The 22232-nt window shown below is 37.0% G+C and overlaps 1 protein-coding gene across 2 annotated transcripts in view; it reads right to left on the bottom strand.

Annotated features, from left to right (window-relative positions):
• The window catches only part of LOC131827183 (CD302 antigen), a 133214-nt gene that overhangs the window by 58611 nt on the left and 52371 nt on the right, over positions 1–22232 (bottom strand). For both annotated transcript variants that reach the window (XM_059167247.1, XM_059167249.1), the window contains exons 17-27: positions 21684–21719; positions 21127–21302; positions 19820–19887; positions 19467–19546; positions 18739–18878; positions 16448–16553; positions 16061–16221; positions 8529–8658; positions 6912–7138; positions 3096–3261; positions 1256–1420 (exon numbers count right to left, since the gene is read on the bottom strand). In XM_059167247.1, the coding sequence (XP_059023230.1) occupies positions 1256–1420; positions 3096–3261; positions 6912–7138; positions 8529–8658; positions 16061–16221; positions 16448–16553; positions 18739–18878; positions 19467–19546; positions 19820–19887; positions 21127–21302; positions 21684–21719 (1455 nt within the window). The remainder of the gene's footprint in view (positions 1–1255; positions 1421–3095; positions 3262–6911; positions 7139–8528; positions 8659–16060; positions 16222–16447; positions 16554–18738; positions 18879–19466; positions 19547–19819; positions 19888–21126; positions 21303–21683; positions 21720–22232) is intronic.

Genomic DNA, 22232 nt, shown 5'->3' with positions numbered 1-22232 from the left:
AGGAGTCAGGTGCTTAACCAACTGAGCCACTCAGGTGTCCCTAACATTTCGATGTTAAATTTGGTCTTAGAGAATAGTGTAAAACTAGCAGATGAATAGAGAATTTAAAACATTGATTCACTTCACTTTTCCCCGTTTAAGGCTTATTTTGAATTGGCACAAATTTACCCATATTAATGATACACTTCCAAAGACAATAATAAACAAAACCTCTTGGATGATCAATAAGATAGATCTTCACTTTCCTTAGATATCGGTCTTTATAGTAGGGTTAAAAAGAGTTTAATATTTCCCAAAAAGTGTTCCTCAGGAAATTAGCAGGAGTTTCTCAGAAAAAGACTGGGTAGATAAAAGCATCACAAACATTGTTACATGAAGTTAAACTATTTCATTTATGACAGTACTTCTTAAAGGATATGCTGATGTACATATGACAATGTCTAACCAGAAGCAATGGTGTATTTCTCAACCTTTTTCTTTTTGTAAGGATCCTTTTCTTAGACTACCTCTCAAGACTAGTTTCTAAACAGCACACTTTCAAGAATAATGGTTAGGTATTATCCAAAGAAGCTTCCCACAGTTCACAGGTCCACTGTTCAGAAGTCATAAGTCCTCAGTGGATCTCACAGGGAATATCTAAAGAATCCCAAGAGTTGAAAGTGTGAAATACATATTTCTTTGAAGCAGAGCTGTTTCTTTGTTTTTGACTACCTATCTGAGCTTTCAACAACCCAATTCACCTATTGTCACTTTGTCTACAGTCTAGCTTGGTTTAACATCCAGTTCTCTGCTTGCTAGAGTCATTTCTTCTTGCTTTTTAAGCAGAACTAATTTTGTTTATACATATAAAGACAGACTAGCTCTCTAATGGATGGGTAAAGAAGTAACTCTTACATTCTCCATTTTTTTTTTTTAAAGATTTTATTTATTTATTTGACAGAGAGAAATTACAAGTACACTGAGAGGCAGGCAGAGAGAGAGAGAAGGAAGCAGGTTCCCTGCTGAGCAGAGAGCCCGATGCAGGACTCGATCCCAGGACCCTGAGATCATGACCTGAGCCCAAGGCAGCGGCTTAACCCACTGAGCCACCCAGGCGCCCCACATTCTCCATTTTGACTAAACACAAATTTTTATACTTTTTTTGTTCATAATGTAGAAATTAGGAGATGAATATTTTTCCAATCTAGTGCTAATTATAAATACTTATAACACACTTTTAATGAACATACATGTAATGGCTATATAAAGTACTTACTGAGTTTCTGGCATTTAGAATGAATTTCACTTGGTGTTGCAGTATATTCAGTCTTTGCTATTATGAAATTGTAGCAAGAGTTCTGAAATGGTATCCATGGAGTAAATAAAACAGGAGATGGACACTGAACACTCTCAACTGTTCTGACCTCTTTTTCAGTCTCATCTAAAAAAAAAAAAGGCAATGGTATGAATTCTAACTTTAGACATAAATGTTAAATCCTGTTCATGGTAATTAGGCTTGATTTGTAGGGAATATTCCAGAAGCCAATAAATAATAGCCTAATGATACTTGTTCTGTTTATAATCAAATATAATGTGACCTCTTAACTGGGTTTCCGTTGGAAGAAATTTATTTAACACAGTTTCCTTCTACTCCTGCTGTGAAATGAGTGAAAGAATATAAAACATGAGTTGCTGTTAGGTTAAATGTAGTTCCTGCCTTTCTGTGTCACCAAACCTCAAATACAAGGGGCAACCTCAGAGATGATACAACGATATTAATAACGGGCACCTACCTATAACTTTGGGAATTCATCTTAAGTTTCTCTTTACCAATATCTTCTCTAATTTCAGAGGTGCATTTTATTTTTATTTTTTTTATTTTTTAAAGGTACATTTTAATGAAATATGTGCTGTTCTAAGTCATTGCTTTAGGAATGTTTCCTCTATCCCTATACTTTGAAGCGTTTTAATCAGGAACGGATGCTGGATTTTGTCAAATGTTTTTTCTGCATCAATTGAGAGGACCATGTGGTTCTTCTCTCTTCTCATATTAATTTGTTCTATCACATTGATTGATTTGTGAATGTTGAGCCATCCTTGTGGTCCAGCTTTAAATGAAAGCAAATAGAAGTAGTTGAAAATCTGACATCTAGAAAATCTGGCTTTTAAAAAAATTTTATGAAAAAGCCATACATTTAAGAAGATGCAAACATAGATATGCTCTACTCGAAGCCAATCAAACAGATTTAATATGCAGTAGAGACCATTCAGAATCTTTCCCAGCTCACAACTCCCTTTGTCTGGAAAGTAGATGTATCTTCTTTCTACTGCAAATGCACAAATGTGGGCCCCTGGCAGTTGTTTAACCACTTTCTTCTGACTAGGCTAGAGATCGTATACCTTACTCGATTGAGTCCATGAGATTCTCTCTAAGAATTTGGAAAGTGGATTGCAGGGATAGTCAATTCATTTCCAGTTACAGCTATAATCGAAAGCTACAGAGCAGCTGTGTTTCAACATGGGCAGAGAGAAGCAGAAAATACATGAAAAGAAGAGTACAAATCCACAGAGAGAAACAAAAGGAATAGGTGGGACACAGTATCTCTGGGTTCCTGATTCCATCCAGTTTCTGATTCCCACTCTCATGAAGCTCAGCGATAACCTAATTTTTGGGGATCTAAATTTCCCTTTTGGCTTAAGCTAGCTTGAGCTGGTTACTGTTACTTACAAACAAATGAATCTTAACAGTGACTCTTAAAAAGAAACTGTTGATAAGAATTACCAAAAAAAAAAAAAAATTCCCACAAATCAAGTTTCCTATAGAATATAAACATGAAATATATACAAAATGAGGGAAGTAGGGACTTAAAATTGAAAGACCAAGTACCATTGTAAGCTGACAAAAATAAAGATAGAACATGTCTAAAATAAATCAATGACAAAGTACCCAACACATAATAATTCTACTTTAATACAAATTTTCATGAAAAATTTTGTTATAAAAAAGGATATGATTATAATTTCAGAACCAGATTTTACAAAACTACCCCCCCTAAATCTCACTATTCATGAGACTGATAATAACTGAAGAGTTAAAATATTTAAAATTAGCATACTTCCTGGATAGTAACAAATAGCTCCTGGTTGCATATGATCACAATCAGATGTTTTCCAGAATCCATCAGTGTCTAATATTACACAGTCTTCAAGTTGCTCATTATTTTCAGCCCAGCGACTAAATGGAAGATGTTTTCTATCTGACCAGCCGAAGTTGAGTTCATCCTGTAAGCAGCAGAAATACATTTCAAGTGGCAATACTTCGTGTTATCCATTTTCTATTATTTTTGTCCCTCATCAACCTAATGACTTTTATTTATTTTTTTTTTAAAGATTTTATTTATTTATTTGACAGAGAGAGATCACAAGTAGGCAGAGAGGCAGGCAGAGAGAGAGAGAGGAGGAAACAGGCTCCCTGCTGAGCAGAGAGCCCGATGCGGGACTCGATCCCAGGACCCTGAGATCATGACCTGAGCCGAAGGCAGCGGCTTAACCCACTGAGCCACCCAGGCGCGCCCCCTAATGACTTTTAATTTTACCATATATATATATATATATATATATATATATATATATATATGTTTAAATTTTACCTTATATTTAACACATAGTTACATAGACTTACCATGCACCAGGCACAGTTGTAAGGGCTTTGCAAGTATCAGTTTACTTAATCTTCATAACAACCATACGACATAGGAACTATTGTACCCATTTCACAGATGAGAAACGGAAGGTATGTTGTGTACGCAGTGCTGGGATTCTAATCCAGGCCATCAGACTCTAGAGCCTATGGTCTGAGCCATTAGACTGCGCTGCTTCATACATAATTGGAACTATGGGTTGTTGCAAGTCAGAGAAACAACATGCAGGAGTGGAAAGAACATGGGCCATGGAGCTAAAGCATATCTAGTTTGGAATTCTGGTGCAGTCATGTATTAGATTTTGATTTTACTTTGCCATGTTTCCATCCCCTCAGCTATTAAACGGACGTGGCACTTATTAATCTCAGGGCTGGAATTAGTGGGGTGATGTGTAAAACACATAATGGCCAGCAGGTACACATGGCCACATAAATATTAGCTCCCTTCCTCTTAACCGTGACTCAGGCTGCTTTCACACTTGGGTTTATGGAGAATCTTCCTCATTCACTCTATTTTATTGTGCACTAAAAGACTGTGAACATCTGTCCGTCTTTACATTTTGCCAAGGGCCTGACCACCCACCTATCCTGAGAGAGACTTTACAGAATAGGTACAAAGTCCAAGGGACGGGCTATGGGGATACAGACTTGTCTGTGCTTCTCCAAGGTGCTGACAGAGCACCAGGCCTTGTACACTGACCCAATGACATAAGCTGTCCTGAGACCCAAGACAATTTTACATCACTGGTTGATTTGGATATTGGATAAAGGCCACACACAATATCCTTAGTGACCCATAAATAGCAAACATGTTTAAGCTTCAACACCAACAACTGTTTTCATTCTGAAATTGTTCTCTACCAGGGTTCCAGCTGTAACTTTGTGGCCAGTTAATTCCCAAGCCCCTGTGGCCTCAGATGTGGCCCTTTGGCCATGTGATGTTAGCATTACCCTGGATTCCTTCACCTCTGCTGCCTTCACAACTAACCCAGGTATCTGGTCCTTTGGAACTTTTATTCCTTGTAGATAAATCCCTGTACCCTCTATCTCTGCTGAATACCCTCTTTCTTTAGTAAGACTGTAAGTATCTCTTAACTAAATTCTTGACCTTAATTGATCTTAATTAAAACCTATCTTTTCTACAGGAATAATGTCCTTTCAATGCCCACTGGGAAGATTGTTTATTTTTCCATTCTCAGATACCACCGGGCTATGAGAATGGGATAAGTATTTTTATTTCCTTCAATCATTTCCTTTAGGGTTTATGCAAACTCCCAGATTCCTTGCCTCTTTTTTACTTTCACTTACAACTTGGCCTCCTTGTTCCTCCCTGACATTCACTAAGGTGATGCCTCATGTCTTGCTCTGTCCTCCTCGTTGTATCATTGACTTACGTCTCACCAGTTCCCCAGCCTTTGTGACTTCCTCTATTTCTATGTATTTCCACTTCTACATACTTAAGTGACCTGCTCCTGCAGACACACTCTGGACTTTATATAACCCAGAACTGCCTCAGGCATTAGTTCAGACCAGCATCAGCTCCTGCATGAATTTTTTGCAAGAAAGCTCAAGATTGCTCATTTCCTCATCTGCCCTCTGCCAATATAATTCTTCTTAGGTAAAAATCTGTTAATGTTACTACCATGTTTAAAATCTTTCAATACTCTTTCACTGCTTTCAATGTAAAGTTTTATTTCTATCCTGTCACGTTCCAAAGATTTAAGGCAGTTTATACAGATATGTAATAAACCTGTTAAAAGAGTGAAAGGAAAAAGAGAAACATAGGTGAAGACTGAAAATAGGGTAAGAGGATGCCCTGGTGCCTCAGTTGGTTGAGACTTACACACTTTAGCTCAGGTTACGATCCCAGAGTCCTGGCATCAAGTCCCATACTGGGCTCCTTCCTCAGTGGGGAGTCGGCTCTTCCCTCTCCCTCTGCCTCCTCCCCCAATCCTCCTCTTCTTTTGCTCACTTGCTCTCTCAAATAAATAAGTAAAATCTTTTTTTTTTTTTTAAGATTTTATTTATTTATAGGGGTATGTGGGTGGCTCAGTGGGTTAAGCCTCTGCCTTCGGCTCAGGTCATGGTCTCCGGGCCCTGGGATGGAGCCCCACGTCAGGCTCTCTGCTCCGCGGTGAGCCTGCTTCCCCCCGTCTCTCTGCCTGACTCTCTGCCTACTTGTGATCTCTCTCTTTCTGTCAAATAGATAAATAAAATCTTTTTAAAAAAAGATTTAATTTTTTAGATATTTATTTATTTATTTAGATAAATTTAAAAAGATAAAAAAAGATAAATAAAAAAAGATTTTATTTATTTATTTGACACAGAGAGAGAGATAGCGAGAGAGGAAACACAAGCATGGGAGTGGGAGAGGGAGAGGCAGGCTTCACACCTAGCAGGGAGCCCGATGCAGGGCTCGATTATAGGACCCTGGGGTCACGACCTGAGCCGAAGGCAGCTGCTTAATGACTGAGCCACCCAGGCACCCCAATAAATAAAATTTTAGAAGAGAAAATAAGATAAGAAACAATATCAAAATCCTTAAGTGATGAAAAAAAGCTAAAAAATAGTATGATCCTAAATGTCTTAAAAATATACGTATGTACATAGGAAAAACCTTGAGAGATATATACCAAATTATTAAATCATATTTATTACTAGGTACTGGAATTACAGGTGATTTTAATTTCCTTTAAAAAAAATCTACTGGGTACCTGGGTGGCCCAGTCAGTTGAGCGTCTGACTCTTGACTTCTGCCTAGGTCATGATCTTAGGGTTGTGAGATGGAGCCTTATATTGGGCTCTGCACTTGGTGTGGACACTGCTTGGGATTCTCTCTCTTCCTCTCTCTCTGATCTCTCAGCCTTCTGCTCTCCCTCAGTTCAACTCTGATTTTTAAATTCTTTTCTTCCTCTCTCCTTTGCATTGGCTGGAGAGGCAGGGCAGTTCCTGATTCCTACTCAGTCTTTAACTAGAATAAAAAGAATTGTTCAGCTACACACGTCCACTTGAACTTTTTCTTCATCTAAACAATAAAGCACCAGACCTTTCAATAGTAGAAAGATGACGGCTACTAAAAATGACACACGCCAGGAAATTTACTCACTGTCAAGTAAGAGTAAGTAAGACTTGGCAATCTCTAGGTTCTTTCAGTTTGATATGAGAAATGCTGTGTAAAACAAAAATTTCACATTCTGTCACCCAATCTGGGCAGTTGGGACTGAAAACTTACGTCTTGACTGGAGAGTCCAATCCATAGAGAGGAGTTATGAAGAACACCCTGCACAGTTAGGAACGCCTGCTGGTAAGGGTCTGTGATGCTCACCAGCTGCATGTTATCCTTCTGACACTCCCTTAGAGCATCAAACCAAGTCATAGGCTTCAGGATGACTTTGTACAGATTATTTAGATACTTCACTGTGTCTGAAGTGTTCTGCAAGGTTTGTTTGCTTTCAACTTCTATTTGTAAAAGGAAAAAAAAAACACACAAAAAATCACCCACTCTGTAAGTCATGGGACATTTCCTCAAGGTTCTCCACAATAAGTACTTCAGATATTACTTATCTATTCATTTGTTTTGGATTTTGGTTAGGCGAACTAGGTATGTCTGGCTGTATACCTTAGGTATATGTGTGAGCCACAACATTTGTTTTCTAAAATTAGGATAAAATTCTGTTTTTGTTGATCTGATTTAGGAAGGAAAAAAAAGAAGGAAGAAAAAAAAATTAGGAAGAAAAAAAAGCTGTAGGTAAAAGTAGCCTGCAATAAGATTACCATTTCAGGTTGGTGTCAAATACCTCCTTTGTTTAAACTCCTTCAACAAGAGAAGTGTTAGGTGTTCCCTTACAAAGTTTCCATCTGGGAGAGCTCCAACGAAAAAAATGTACAAAACAACCCACAAAAGGCTGTGCTGAACTACTGCTTTACAGTACTTCTCTGAAGAAAGCAGTTACTAAACAGTATGAACAAATGAGCATGGTTTAATTTAACAAAAATTTCTTTAGAGGGGCACCTGGGTGGCTCAGTGGGGTAAAGCCTCTGCCTTCGGCTCAGGTCATGATCCCAGGACCCTGGGATTGAGTCCTGCATCGGGCTCTCTGCTCAGTGGGGAGCCTGCTTCCTCCTCTCTCTCTCTGCCTGCCTCTCTGCCTGCTTGTGGTCTGTCAAATAAATAAAAATCTAAAAAAAAAAATTTTTTTTTCTTTAGAAATACGTGGATTATCTACTTGGGCTTTTCATTACATGAAAACTTCTTTTTAACCATTTGTTAAAAACATTGTAATCAATGAAAACAATGTAATTAATACGTCTAAAAACATCTCTTTGAGAATATGGATGATTCTTATTTTTAGCACACATTTTATTTTTATTTGGATACAATGAGGTATACACAGTGATCCGTTTATAATGCTTCACACCTTTTTGTATGTGTGTGATAAACTTAATTGTGAATGTTTACCAAAGTCAATTAAAAACATTACACTTTTAAAAAACATTACACATTTTCTCTTTTCTCCAAGATAGAAAGTAATAACTGAAAAATGTCAGAATAGAAAAAAGAACAAAATTCAACCATAACTTACTATAATTAGACAACTCTTTTAAGCAAATTCCATCTGATACTTAATTTTGATATTTAATTAAGTAAAGCAATGTTAATTGAAAAAAAAAATCACATTCCATTTGAGATAACCTGACTTACTGAACCAATATGGATTTAGCCATGTTGAAATTTTAAGGAAGCTGTATTTATAAATTAATATTAATTCATTTATAAGATTTTTGTGAAAAAATATTGCATATCTCTAACAGTATAAAGTACCATAGTTATCTAGATAATAATTTATACCTGAATATTTCTGACAGAGAGACAGAGTGTGGTGTTCACTGCAGGAAGTAACATTCCATGTCCCAGTATAAGGTGACTTTTGGAGGTTGAGTATTAGTGCACAGTGGTATTGGGACTCTTCCTCAAAAATCTAAACAAAAAGGCAAACATGTATAAACAATCATGAAACTATAACTGTCTGAAGATCCTAGCAGGAGAACTTTATATTCCAAATTGGATTTTTACTCCTGTAAAAAATTCCATTGAAGAGTTGACCATGAGGGCGCCTGGGTGGCTCAGTGGGTTAAGCCTCTGCCTTCGGCTCAGGTCACAATCTCAGGGTCCTGGGATGGAGCCCCACACTGGGGTCTCTGCTTGGCGGGGGGCTGCTTCCCCCTCTCTCTCTGCCTGCCTCTCTGCCTACTTGTGATCTCTCTCTCTCTCTCTGTGTCAAATAAATAAATAAAATCTTAAAAAAAAAATAAAAGAGTTGACCATGAAATCACAAGAAAACCTTCAAAAATTTCCAAAGCATGGGAAAAGGGCAACTAACTTTAGAAATTATAAAACAGTGGCAATATTATTAAATATAAATCCTAAACAGATAAAGAAAAACTGGTAGAAGTAAGATGAAAACACAGTTATAGTAATATCTAACACTATGCTATCATTCTTCACATTTCAAAGCAAAAAAAAGTAATGATTGTCAATTCAATTTATCAGATGTTTATAAAAGTTTTATGATGACAAGCTGTAGATACTACACAATAGTGAACTCACCTTAAAGATTTGATCCTACACTAGTCACTCCAAAAACATCTAGAAATGAAAGTATCTATTTAGAGTTCATTCCCTGACCACAAATCAATAATACTAGATATAAAATTAATTCAAGTTATATTGTTCCTACAGTTTTTGTATGTTTGAAACTTATCACACACTTAGAAAAATAAGACAAGTAAGCTTATCTCAGAAGCTACAGATTTTTAAGAAAACACATACATACATACATGCTTCACAATAAACACTGACCCCAAAATGAAACAAAATAATTATAGTTAAGAATAATAAGGGGAAGGGGCGCCTGGGTGGCTCAGGTGGTTAAGCCGCTGCCTTCGGCTCAGGTCATGATCTCAGGGTCCTGGGATCGAGTCCCGAATCGGGCTCTCTGCTCAGCAGGGGGCTTACTTCCCTTCCTCTCTCTGTGATCTCTTCCCTTCCTCTCTCCTACTGTGATCTCTCTCTGTCAAATAAATTAAAAAAAAAAAAAAGAATAATAAGGGGAAGAGCACAAGGGATATGAGTAAAACTTTTTACAGAGGCAGACATGTATTCTTCTTCTTCTTAAGTTTTTTGAGTACAGTTGACACACAATGTTACATTACTTTCAGATGCGCAACATAGTGATTCAGCTTCTCTGTATACTATGCTGTGCTCACCCCAGTGTAGTTACACGCAATCCAATTATAGTATCATTAACTATATTCTCCACGATGTGCCTTTTATTCCTGTGACTTATTCATTCTGTAACTGGAAGCCTGTACCTTCCACTCCCCTTCACCCAGTTTGCCCATCCCCCCACCCCCTTCCCTTTGGCAGCCATAACTTTTCTCTGCATTTATAGGTTTGATTCTGCTTTTTGTTTGTTTATTCATTTGTTTTGTTTTTTCACATGAATGTTTTCCACATGAGTGAAATAAGATGGTATTCATCTTTTTCAGTCTGACTTACTTCACTTAGCCGATAATACAGCCGATTCATGTTGTTGCAAATGGCAAGATCCCATATGTCTTTATGGTTGTGTAATATTTGTGTGTGTGTGTGTGTGTGTGTGTGTGTACCACATTTTCCTTATCCAGTCTCTATTGATTGATACTTAGTTGCCTCCACATCTTTGCTATTGTAAATAATGCTGCAGTAAACATAGGGGTACACACATTTTTTGAATTAGTGTTTTAATTTTCTCTGTGTAAATGCCCAGTAAAGGAGTTATGCAAATATGTATTATTAAATATATTGTTTTTAAAAAGAAAGATGAACTAAGAATTGAACACAGGAGATTAGAAAATGAACAAAAAATATAACTCCAAAAAAAAAAAAAAAAACCAGGGTAGAAATGTAGTAATATTTGTAAATATATCTCAAGCAATAGAAGTAGAAAGAAGGTGGAGAAGAGGGAGGAGAAAACCAAGAGACACCAATTTTGTAAAAATCTAAATAAGAAAAAATTAAAACGCAACCAAAATAAGGTATGGAGATTTAGAAAGATAACAGCATACACAATTTTATTTGAATATATTTGAAAATCTAAAAGAGGGGTGCCTGGCTGGCTTAGTCAGAAGAGTGTGTGACTCTTGATCTTGGGGTCATGAGTTTGAACCCCATATGGGCTGTAGAGATTACTTAAATTAAATAAAAAAAAAACTTTAAAAAGACCCGAAAATCCAAATGAAATGGGGAACTTATCTTGAAAAGCACAAATTAGCATAACTGTTGTAAGGAAAAGCAGAAATGTCAAAATGTACTAGTAACTTCAGAGGAAATTGAAAATTAATACTAACAGTTCATTTTAAGAACTATGTGTAAGATAGCTAAAAGCTTTACATGAATTACTTTATGTAATTCTCACATTGTATTGTAGGTATAATAGTATCAGAATTTACCTATGAGAAATTGAGGCTTAAGAAAACTTAAGTGAACTTCTAAAGGCATACTAAATGGCTGAATGGAATTCAAACCCAGACAATGTGATTTTGGCATTTAGGCATTTGAACACTGCACCAAACCTCTTTAGCATTAAAGAATGATCTCTGAAAAGGGTTCTAGCATCATATGACTTTATAGGTAATTGCTTCAAACTTTCAGGGAAAGATAGTTCTCCAGGCTGAGTCATTATTTCAAGACACAAAGGCAGAAAGCTAGCCACTGTATCTTCTGAAGCTAACATAATCAGAAAAAAAAAAAAATCAGACAATATAGCATAAAAAATTAACTCTATGAACAGAGATTCCCAAATACAATTCTAATTAGTCCAATTCCATATACTAGTAAGTTAATAATCCATTCAGAGCAACTAGATTTTATGATAAGATGAAGATGGTTTAATATAAATATATGACAGTTTTAGCAGATGCTGGAAATAAGCTTTAGAAAAGTTAGTATTTATTCCTGAATAAAAGCTCTAAATAAGCTAGTTACAGAATTATATAACTGAAATGGAGTTGGCATTGGGGCACCTGGGTGGTTCAGTCAGTTAAGAGTGGACTCTTGAGGGGCGTCTGGATGGCTCAGTGGGTTAAAGCCTCTGCCTTCAGCTCAGGTCATGATCCCAGGGTCCTGGGATGGAGCCCCACATCAGGCTCTCTGCTCAGCAGTCTCTCTGACTGCCTCTCTGCCTACTTGTAATCTCTGTCTGTCAAATAAATAAATAAAATCTTTAAAAAAAAAAAAAAAGAAGATGGGACGCCTGGGTGGCTCAGTTGGTTAAGCAGCTGCCTTCGGCTCAGGTCATGATCCCAGCGTCCTGGGACCTGGGATCGAGTCCCACATTGGGCTCCTTGCTCCGCAGGGAGCCTGCTTCTCCCTCTGACTCTGCCTTCCACTCTGTCTGCCTATGCTCACTCTCGCTCTGACAAATAAATAAATAAAATCTTTAAAAAAAAATAAAAAATAAAGAAGAGTGGACTCTTGATCTCAGCTCAGGTCTTGATCTCAGGGTCATGAGTTCAAGTCCCATGTTGGGTTCTGTGCTAGGTGTGGAGCCTACTTAAAAAAAAAAAAAACAAAAAAACAAAACCCCAAAGAGTCAGCATCATATGTAACAATGAGATAGTCCTACAAAATCCAGATCACGTCTAGGATGGTGGTTATTCCTTCTGGTACTACCACAGTTCTGGAAGTCCTACCATAGGTAATAAAGCATAAACTGGTATTTGACGATTATGATTATCTAATTAGGAAACCCCCCAAAATCTAGTGAAAAACTCTGAGAAGTAATAAAAGATTTTAAGTAAGATGGCCAATGAAATAAATACATAAAAATACTAAAACAATAACTTTCTACATGTCAGTGAGAAAATCAAGAAAAAACCTGCCACTCTTAGAAGCAATGAGATACGGAGGGCTCTAAGGAAAGACTTGAATAAATGGATATACTATACCATATTCTTGAATTGAAAGATTAATAAAAAAATGTTAATTCTCCCTAAAATGTTAAATTTTTATCAGAATTTTTAAAATTTGTTTTAGTTGGAGATTGACCAAATAATTATAGTTTGGAAGAATGGACAAGAATAGCTAAAACTATTTTTAAAGGTATATATAAAGGTAACTATTTTTATTATATTTTTTAAATATGTAAAATTATAGTATTTAGATCAAGGTCATAGCTATGTAAGAGTATTTAACTCATACAAACACACAATATATGATAAAGGAGGCATCCTGTATTGCTTTTAACAAATGGAAATATATGCAATAAGTGATGTTAGACAAGATTAGGGAAAAGCATTTAGTATTCGCTGACAATATATACCATAAACCACAGCTGTATCATGCTGTCAGAAGACAAAGGCAAAGAAAATACACACATATATTTAACTAACATTTATATGATGAACTTCCTAACCTAAAAGAAATGGAGGAGAAAAGGAAAAAAACAGATTTGAATGTACACCTGTGCAAAAAATCAAAACCTATTTCTATAATATCTTCAGTATTCAGCATTTAAGAAAAAAAAACTACAGGACTATTTTTAATAAACACAAGAAACAGAGTAAGCAGGGTTTGATAAATATTGGCAAAGAATAAGGACATTCATACCTGATGAAATTAAAATTACTATTGAACTTACAGAAGTTTGTTTTCATTTGATATAGAGAAATATAAACAAAAACATGATTGATATATTTAAATTACCAAATTAGCAAAAATTTTTAAAAGACAATGATCCTTAGACATAACATAGTAGAGATACTAAGAACACTGGTTCTGCAGACTCATGGACCTAGATTTAAATGCCAGCTGCATGTGTGGCTGCATAACTGGGGGCAAGTTACATGACTCCTGTTTCTACATTTTTTAGAGGTGAGTAACAGACCTTTTCACATCTACTGTGCAGATTAAATGAAATAATGCATATGATGGATTAGCAAAGACATATTAGCTGCTCAACACATGTTAGAAATTATTAATATGCTGGTATGGATAGAATGGCAATCATAATATATTACTGACAAAAATATAAACTCATAAACCTTTCTGGAAAGCATCTGGTGACCAAAGCTTTTAACTACTTATATCTTTTGATTGGGCTATCGACTTCCAGAATTTATCTTAAAGAGGTAATCTGAACAATAACGAAAGATTATGCACAAAAATTATTCACTGTAGCACTATTTATGATTATGCAAAAATGGAAACAGCCTGAACACTCAGCACTGGTTAGATAAATGGTGGCATACCTATCAAGAAATACTGCATTAACTATTAAAATGCTTATCAAGTACCTCTTTCAATGGTATAAGAAACTACTTATGATAGAATACTAAATGAGAAAAGCAGAATACAAGGTCTTATCTATGTCCGAAAGATAATGTATGAAAAAGTCCTAGAAGAAATAATGCTGAAATACTCATCGTGATTTCCTAGATTAGGGTTCAAACATGGTCTTGAAACATGGTCAGACTCCTTTAGTTGACTCACATATGTGATAATGAAATAGAATAAAATAGGACAAGGAGAATAGACTAGATAGAGTAGGATAGAATAGAAAGAAAATATCAGTGTGCACACCCTGTAAGGGCAAGTATTGTTTCCCGAAACATCTGTTTCAATTCAATATTATATTTATATTCATGTACTAAATAGTAATTTAAATATATTTCTTACAATGGGTTACAATTACAGGTTTAAAAGCTACTAGCCTAGGGACACCTGGGTGGCTCAGTCAGTTAAGCAGCTGCCTTTGGCTCAGGTCATGATCCCAGGGTTCTGGGATCGAGTCCTGCATCAGGTTCCTTGCTCAGCAGGGAGTCTGCTTCTCTCTCTGCCTCTGCCTGCTTGTGTGCTCTCTCTCTCTCTCCCCGACAAATAAATAAATAAATAAAATCTTTTTAAAAGCTACTGGCCTAAGTGGGATCAGGGTTGATAGTTTTCTGTATTGTGCTAACTCTTCTATAACTCTCAAATTTTCTGTAATAACCAAGCATTATTTTAATATTTACTTTGTACATAATTACACATTACTCAGAGTTCTCTTTGCCACCAACATCTACCTTGAGCAAAGTTATACTGCATCAGGAACATTGGCTGATTATTGTCTAGGGCATATCTTTGGAATCTGAGTCTAAAGTTAATTTCATCTTTGCCACTGTGCAAAAGGTGGTCAGACAGAGCAGTGGGCAGCAGAATCACGGTTTAGGGTCGTTATTGTTAATACAATACTTTTTCCCCTTTCTTTATGTTTGGCTGTTAGGGAAAAATCATCACTAATCATCAATTTTGTACTATTGGCCTCAGGAGAGAGCCTTACATCCCAAAATGTTAAGTAAAGCACTTTTATTTGCTTCTATTTGCATTTCACTACCTGATAGCTTTTTTGTGGTTGTGAAGTAACTGCTATGGAGTCTGGAGCTGGTGTGAAAACCTGGGGCACCTGCTTGAATGCCAGGGAACTCCTGTGGTTTTTCTTGGGATAATTTTCCTGAGATGGGAATCAGATGAGATACAAGTCACCCAGTTAAAGCACACATTCTATAGTTCTTAGTATGTTCAATTCTGCAACCATCATCCCCAATCTCTCCTTGTACCTTAGCCTCTGGCAATCCCTAATTTACATTTTATCTTTGAAGATGTGCCTGCTCTGAACATTGCATTTAAATGGATTCATAAAATAGACCCTTGTTCTTAATCCAATAATTTATAGGAGACTTGGGTATTTCTCAGAGCTATATAGATTTTTTTTTTCTTTTAGAGAGAGAGAGAGAGAGAGCACGCAAGTGTGTGCACACATATATACACGAAAGCAGAAGTGGGGAGTGGAGGCAGAGGGAAAAGGAGAGAGAGAATTTTTTTTTTAAATTAACATATAATGTATTATTTGCCTCAGGAATACAGGTCTGTGAATCATCAGTCTTAACACATTTCACAGCACTCACCATAGCACACACCCTCCCCAATGTCCATAACCCAACCACCCCATCCCTCCAACCCCTCTCCCCTCCAGCAACCCTCAGTTTGTTTCCTGAGATTAAGAGTCTCTTATGGGTCGTCTCCCTCCCTAGTCCCATCTTGTTTCATTTTTTTCCCTCCCTAACCCCCACAACCCCCGGCCCTGCCTCTCAAATTCCTCATATTAGAGAGATCATATGATAATTGTCTTTGGAGAGAGACAATCTTAAGCAGGCTCTGTGCCCAGCAAGAGCCCAAGCAAGGCAGGGCTGGATCTCACAACCCTGAGATCACGACCTGAGTTGAAATAAAGAGCCTAATGTTCAACTGACTGGGCACCCAGGTGCCCTGATCTATATAGATTTCTGATTAAAAAAACTTACATGTGTTGGTATTTGCAGCCTCCCACCAACTAATAATGGGTGAAAGTTACTGTATGTCAGCTCTCGGTTATCTGTCCATTTGCTTATCTTTTCATAGGCGGTCCAGCGCAAACCAATCCATAAAGTAGCTTCCATTTCTGGAAGCAAGGATGTAATAAAATCTGTCAGAAAGAGATTTTTTTTTAAAGCATTTGACTTATTCAAATTAAAGACACACTAAAAATGTCAATGAATACCTCTGGCTTACCTATAAAGAGATTCTTTCACTTATTCTGTAACAAAGTAGTTTAAGAAGACTTTTTTAATATGGTAATTCCCCAAAGCCTCTCAGAACTGACTTGGCCCCCAGTTCAGAATAAAACATGTTTTCAAAAATAATTCCATTACCTTGCTCTCTCTGGCTCAGCACTGAAGGAAGGGTACCACCATAGGTATGACAAGTATCACTCGCTTGGGAAAATGTGAGAGACTTTGGTTTGACTTTTAGAAAACACTGCAAACAAAAAACATGTATGAAGCATAAGATTCTAGACACAGGAAAGCTCACATAGGAAATAAACACCTCCTCTTTATGAGGGCTGCTAATTTTTGACCTGGGAGAAATGTAAATCACAAAGTGGGTACTATATGAATGCAGATCTACACCCTCAATATAAAAAACTAGAGATTGTTCTATTAGTCAAACTATTAAAAAAAAAAAATCTCCCATTTATTGAGTGCGTCCCATGTGCTAAACAGTAAGCATAATACTATCTCATTTAATTAATCTCACAACAAATGCAGAAACTGAGGCACCGGGCAGAGCAGTAACTTCACCCACAAGTGAAATAGTCAGACAGCGGTATGATCAGCATTTAGATTCTGTTCCATCTGATTTCAAGGGCTGCACTCATAATCCTCACCTCCTTATATAAAAACACACATTTTAAAAGAAATCATCCCCCTTGCTTTCTTTTTTCTTTCTTTATTATGTTCAGTTAGTCAGCATATAATACATCATTAGTTTTTGATGTAGTGTTCAACGATTCATTAGTTGTGCTGACACCTGGTGCTCATCACCGTACGTGCCCTCCTTAACACCCATCACCCGGCTACCCCATCTCCCCACACTCATGCCCCTGTCCTTGGGCAGGAGATTTTAATTCGAATTTACATCAACTATGTAAATTAATTTAGTCCCTGTATCTTTGGGGGAAAAAAAGATTGTTCTAATTTTAAAAAGCCAAAATATGTCCTTACTATTTTAGCTTTGGTACAGACGTCATAGCTTCCTTTCTCTTTTCGATGTGATGATCATGTTAGTGTGGAGTGGTACACCCTAAATAGTGTTCCTCGAACCATTCTACAAAATGCTTTTTTTCAGCCTCCTTAGACACTGGAGTGGCCAATGAGCTATATATGTCATTGGGTGGCTTCTAGAAAAGACCCTAGACAGAACACCCTGAACTTGAGCTTGGAAGTTTTATTATGTTAAAGATGATAGAGCAAAAAGACAAAAGGAGTTTGGATTTGAAGATGTCCTGGAGCTTCTGTACCAGCCCCAACCTACTTACTGTCAAACTTCTTTCGTGTGAGAGAAGAGACTTTTTTCCACTTTTTTCTTTTTTTAAAAATTAACATATAATGTATTATTTGCCCCAGGAGTACAGGTCTGTGAATCATCAGTCTTACACATTTCACAGCACTCACCATAGCACATACCTTCCCCAATGTCCATCACCCAGCTACTCTATCCCTATCACCCCACCCCCCCCGCAACCCTCAGTTTGTTTCCTGAGATTCAGAGTCACTTATGGTTTGTCTTCCTCCCCAGTCCCACCTTGTTTCATTTTTTCCTTCCCTACCCCAAATGACCCCTCACCCTGTTTCTCAAATTCTTCATATCAGGGAGATCATATGATAATTGTCTTTCTCTGACTGACTTATTTTGCTTAGCATAATACTCTCTAGTTCCAACCATGTCGTTGCAAATGGTAAGATTTCCTTTCTCTTGATGGCTGCATAGTATTCCATTGTGTATACATACCACATCTTCTTTATCCATTCATCTGTTGGTGGACATCCAGGTTCTTTCCATAGTTTGGCCATTGTGATGTTTTAACATAGAATAGCGATCTCTTACTTAGCAGCCAAATGCATTTCCAAAGAGATACATTTACCAATATGGATTATGCATTTCAAAGATGCAGATATGGAAGGTAGCATTTCCCAAACCTATTTAATCATTGAACCCTTTTGGAGGCAAGATCAATGACTGATATTTTGTTAGCATATGTGTAGTGTAGTACCTCAAAAAGTTTGGGAAATATTGGTCTAATTTAATTGGTAGATGCTGTTTGAATGCTTTCTTTCAAGTGGAAAATACATCATCCAGAAATTATCAGTTTCCTTCATGCTATACAATTTTATTATTTAAAGTATTATAATCCATTGACCAATTAACTTCAGCAATTTAAGTTTACTAGCACAGAATAGGAACATAGTTCTTTGAAAGACCTGTAGGCGTTACTAACTTGAGACCTGACTTGGTTTCTGGCACTCTAGGGGATCAGGCGAGTTACTGAGACATGCAGAGGCTATCTTAGTGAAGTTATTTGATGGGCTGCAATTCTGCCACAGGCCACACAGCCATCATGAAAGCAATAATCATTTGTACAATGTAGCAATTCTCTCTTTACCTTATTCTGAAAAGTAATCCAATCCCCAGAGCACTGTATTTTAGCTGCAGAATCTGGACTGTATTTTTCTAATGAAGAGACATTATATTTTTCACAGATGAAGGGCAACTTGGTACCACAGTCTGTCGGTTTATTTAAGTCTGAGAAATGAAAAGCAAGATTACAGGGGTGAGAATTTTCCATTCAGCACATTTTAAAAACAATCCAGTAGTAAAGAAAATCTCAATTGATCTTTCCCAAACAGTTAAAATACATTCCTTTTCTTCTCTAGCCCTTTCTATCTTTTGTTATTACTCACATCAGTAGGTTATAGCATATCAGCATTGCCTGTAAAAATGCACACATTTGGTGGAAGGACCACAGTTACCTCCACAGTGGCCGATGGTGGGAGATAGGTTGAAAGCGAAGGTTAATGAAGGGGTAAGAGACCTAAACTATATTTAGAATTGCTACCTGTTTATCTTTGTAAATTTGTCTATATGCTTCTCAGTAATGAAAGCAGTAAGCTTATTTCTACGTAACAGCTTTAGGATAAAGGAAGTCAAAATATTCATAGTGAAAAGCACTTTTATTTGCACTTGGAATTTGAGCCATGGCCATTAGCAGTAAGTCAAAATAAGATGAAGCAACAAAATGTGTAATCAAAAGGAAAGCAAGGTTAAGCTGGTAATTGAATCCGAAGTTCACATATTACATAATCAACATTAAAGGATTTGGAATTAATTTACCGCTAAACCAAGTCTTGGCAGACATGCACAGGCATTCCTCCCGAAATGTTATAGGAAAGTGAGGCCATGGGTATCGTGAGCTGAAAGAAAATGAGAGATTTCACAGCTCATAACATAGTTACATGTTCTACTCTGTTTTTTTTTACTGTAATTTTATTTCTAAATTTAATGTTATGCCATTACTTTATACCACTTATTTCTTGATGCTAATATGCAAAAGGACTTGGTTTCTGTAGTCCATGCAGCTTACGGATTAATGTTCAAAACACATTTATAAATAGCATTTTCTAAAGGGGAATTTGGGATGGCTCCTCCAATGTCTTTACAAAGGCAGCATCAATGGTGTCACATACTACATAGAATGACGATCTACTGGCTGCTCCGCTGTTCTCACCCACCACTTCTGTTCATCACCAGATATCTGAAAAACAAACCGACCAACCAACAAAATCACCCATCCTTGTGTGTGCTGAGTTTTCTGGAAAAGTTTCATTTAAATGCCCAGTCCCACCATAACCACAACTGCTAACATTTCCAGACATTCCATTACTTTGGTCTCTAAATTATAGGGTCCTTTCATCAAAGAAGTAGCTGAAAACTCTTTGGATAACAGTATGCACTATTTTGCATAAGAAAATATGGTCACTATAATTATAGGCATATATTAATTGGATATGGAGTGTTCTATTGCAAATAATTATAAATTTAAAAATATAAAATTAGGGATGCCTGGGTGGCTCAGTGGATTAAAGCCTCTGCCTTCGGCTCAGGTCATGATCCCAGGGTCTTGGGATCGAGCCCCACATCGGGCTCTCTGCTCAGCAGGGATCCTGCTTTCCTTCCTCTCTCTCTGCCCACCTCTCTGCCTACTTGTGATCTCTCTGTCAAATAAATAAAATATTAAAAAATACATATATAAAATTATTTTTCCTACAAAAAACTGTTTTACAAAGTTAGTTATTAGAAGAAACAAAAACTCACATTAACTAGGGGTGCCTGGGTGGCTCAGCTGGTTAAGCATCTGCCTTTTGCTCAGGTCATGATCCCAGGGTCCTGGGATCCAGGCCCACATTGGGCTCCTTGTTCAGCTGGGAGCCTGCCTCTACCTCTCCCTGCTACTCCCCTACTTGAGCTCTCTCTCTCTCTCTCTGTCAGATAAACAAAATCTTCACAAAAAGACAAAAACTTAATTTTTAGTACAAAATCCACCAAAGAATTAGAATATTTTATATTATCTAACTACGCTCTTTGACACTTATAATTAATCTTGAATATTTTAAAACATTATACAGTTCTTTTTTTTTTTTTAAGATTTTATTTATTTATTTCACAGACAGAGATCACAAATAGAGAGGCAGGCAGAGAGAGAGGGGGAAGCAGGCTCCCCACTGAGCAGAGAGCCTGATGCAGGGCTCGATCCCAGGACCCAGAGATCATGACCTGAGCCAAAGGCAGAGGCTTAACCCACTGAGCCATCTAGGCACTCCTATGCAGTTCTATTTAACTTCTCTGACATGAAATGAATTTGGATGTTGTTAGGTAAATTTTACTTGAAAGCAACATTAATTTCTATAGATTTTGGTAAGATTTCTGAAATAATTTCTAATGGAACAAATATAAAAATAAGAAAAATATTTTAAAATATATTCTCTCAAATTACATTTGCTATTTTGTTTTTGATGGCTTTTAGCCCTGCAAGAGATGTCACTGTAGCCAGAGAGCTGTGATTGCTAGCACAGTACAGGACAGCTTCTTCATAGTTCAAGTGAGGATCAGCAACAAACCAATATTCACTCCCTTCAATTACAACTGGAGGTCCGTGAATTCCAGCACGCTCTAAAGACGAAGAAAAATAATGGAGTTACGCACAGATCAAACTGCACCCTCTCAGCATCAATTAGTGTTTGAAACTATTTATAAGTAGTAATGCATTAGATTTTTGACTAGCTCTGGCCAGGCCAGTGCTGCTTGCCAAGCACCAAGGATTTCAGAGCCAGTGAGAGACTTTGCCACCCTTCTGTACTCACAGAGGGGAACAAATCCAGGCCCAAAGCCTCATCCCCCACCAACCAATTACCTTTCCTGCTTGGAGGTATTTCATCTCCCTTGAAGAGGTAATAGAGAAGCTGGCACTTAGGCCTGGGCTTCAGTAATTAACTAAGTACATTACTGAGAAGGTAGAGCAGCTTTGGCTAAGTTTCAGTTTTCTTAACTTACCTGGATTGTACCAGTCTGGTGTTTTTGGAATACGGCCTATATAAGAAAGAAAGCAAAAGGCTCAAGATTAGTATCCAATTACAGATAATGTCATACTATAAGTAAGTGCCTTTAATCTAACTCAAGAGCACTTGCAGGATTGCTGAGTTCGACCATTTCTGGCCAAACCATTTTCTTTCATATGATGATTGCTTCGGTTTGAATTCCTGTGGCTTAAGCTAAAGCTGCGTCAATGACAATAAAAAAGGCAGACCCGTTAACTATTAAAGTATTCCTAACAGTTCTCTACCTTATATCACAGAAGCCACAAAGGAAGACTAGATGGATAAATTACAGCTAATAATTAGAAAGTGTAAATAAGTAAATGAATATATTATCCACATTACATAGAAGCAGTAAGGAGTAGGCACCAAGATAATCATCACTGCAGGATGAGGTTATTCAAAAACTACTTCTTCCTCTAATACAATTTGAATAATTGTTCTATAAACCTGGGTCGCTAGAGTTCATTGTCCCCCAGGGTATCTTTGTGAACAAGGGATAGTAATT

The sequence above is a fragment of the Mustela lutreola genome, chromosome 3, assembly GCF_030435805.1.
Source record: "Mustela lutreola isolate mMusLut2 chromosome 3, mMusLut2.pri, whole genome shotgun sequence".
Lineage (NCBI taxonomy): Eukaryota > Metazoa > Chordata > Mammalia > Carnivora > Mustelidae > Mustela > Mustela lutreola.
This window is presented reverse-complemented; position numbering and strand designations above follow the sequence as displayed.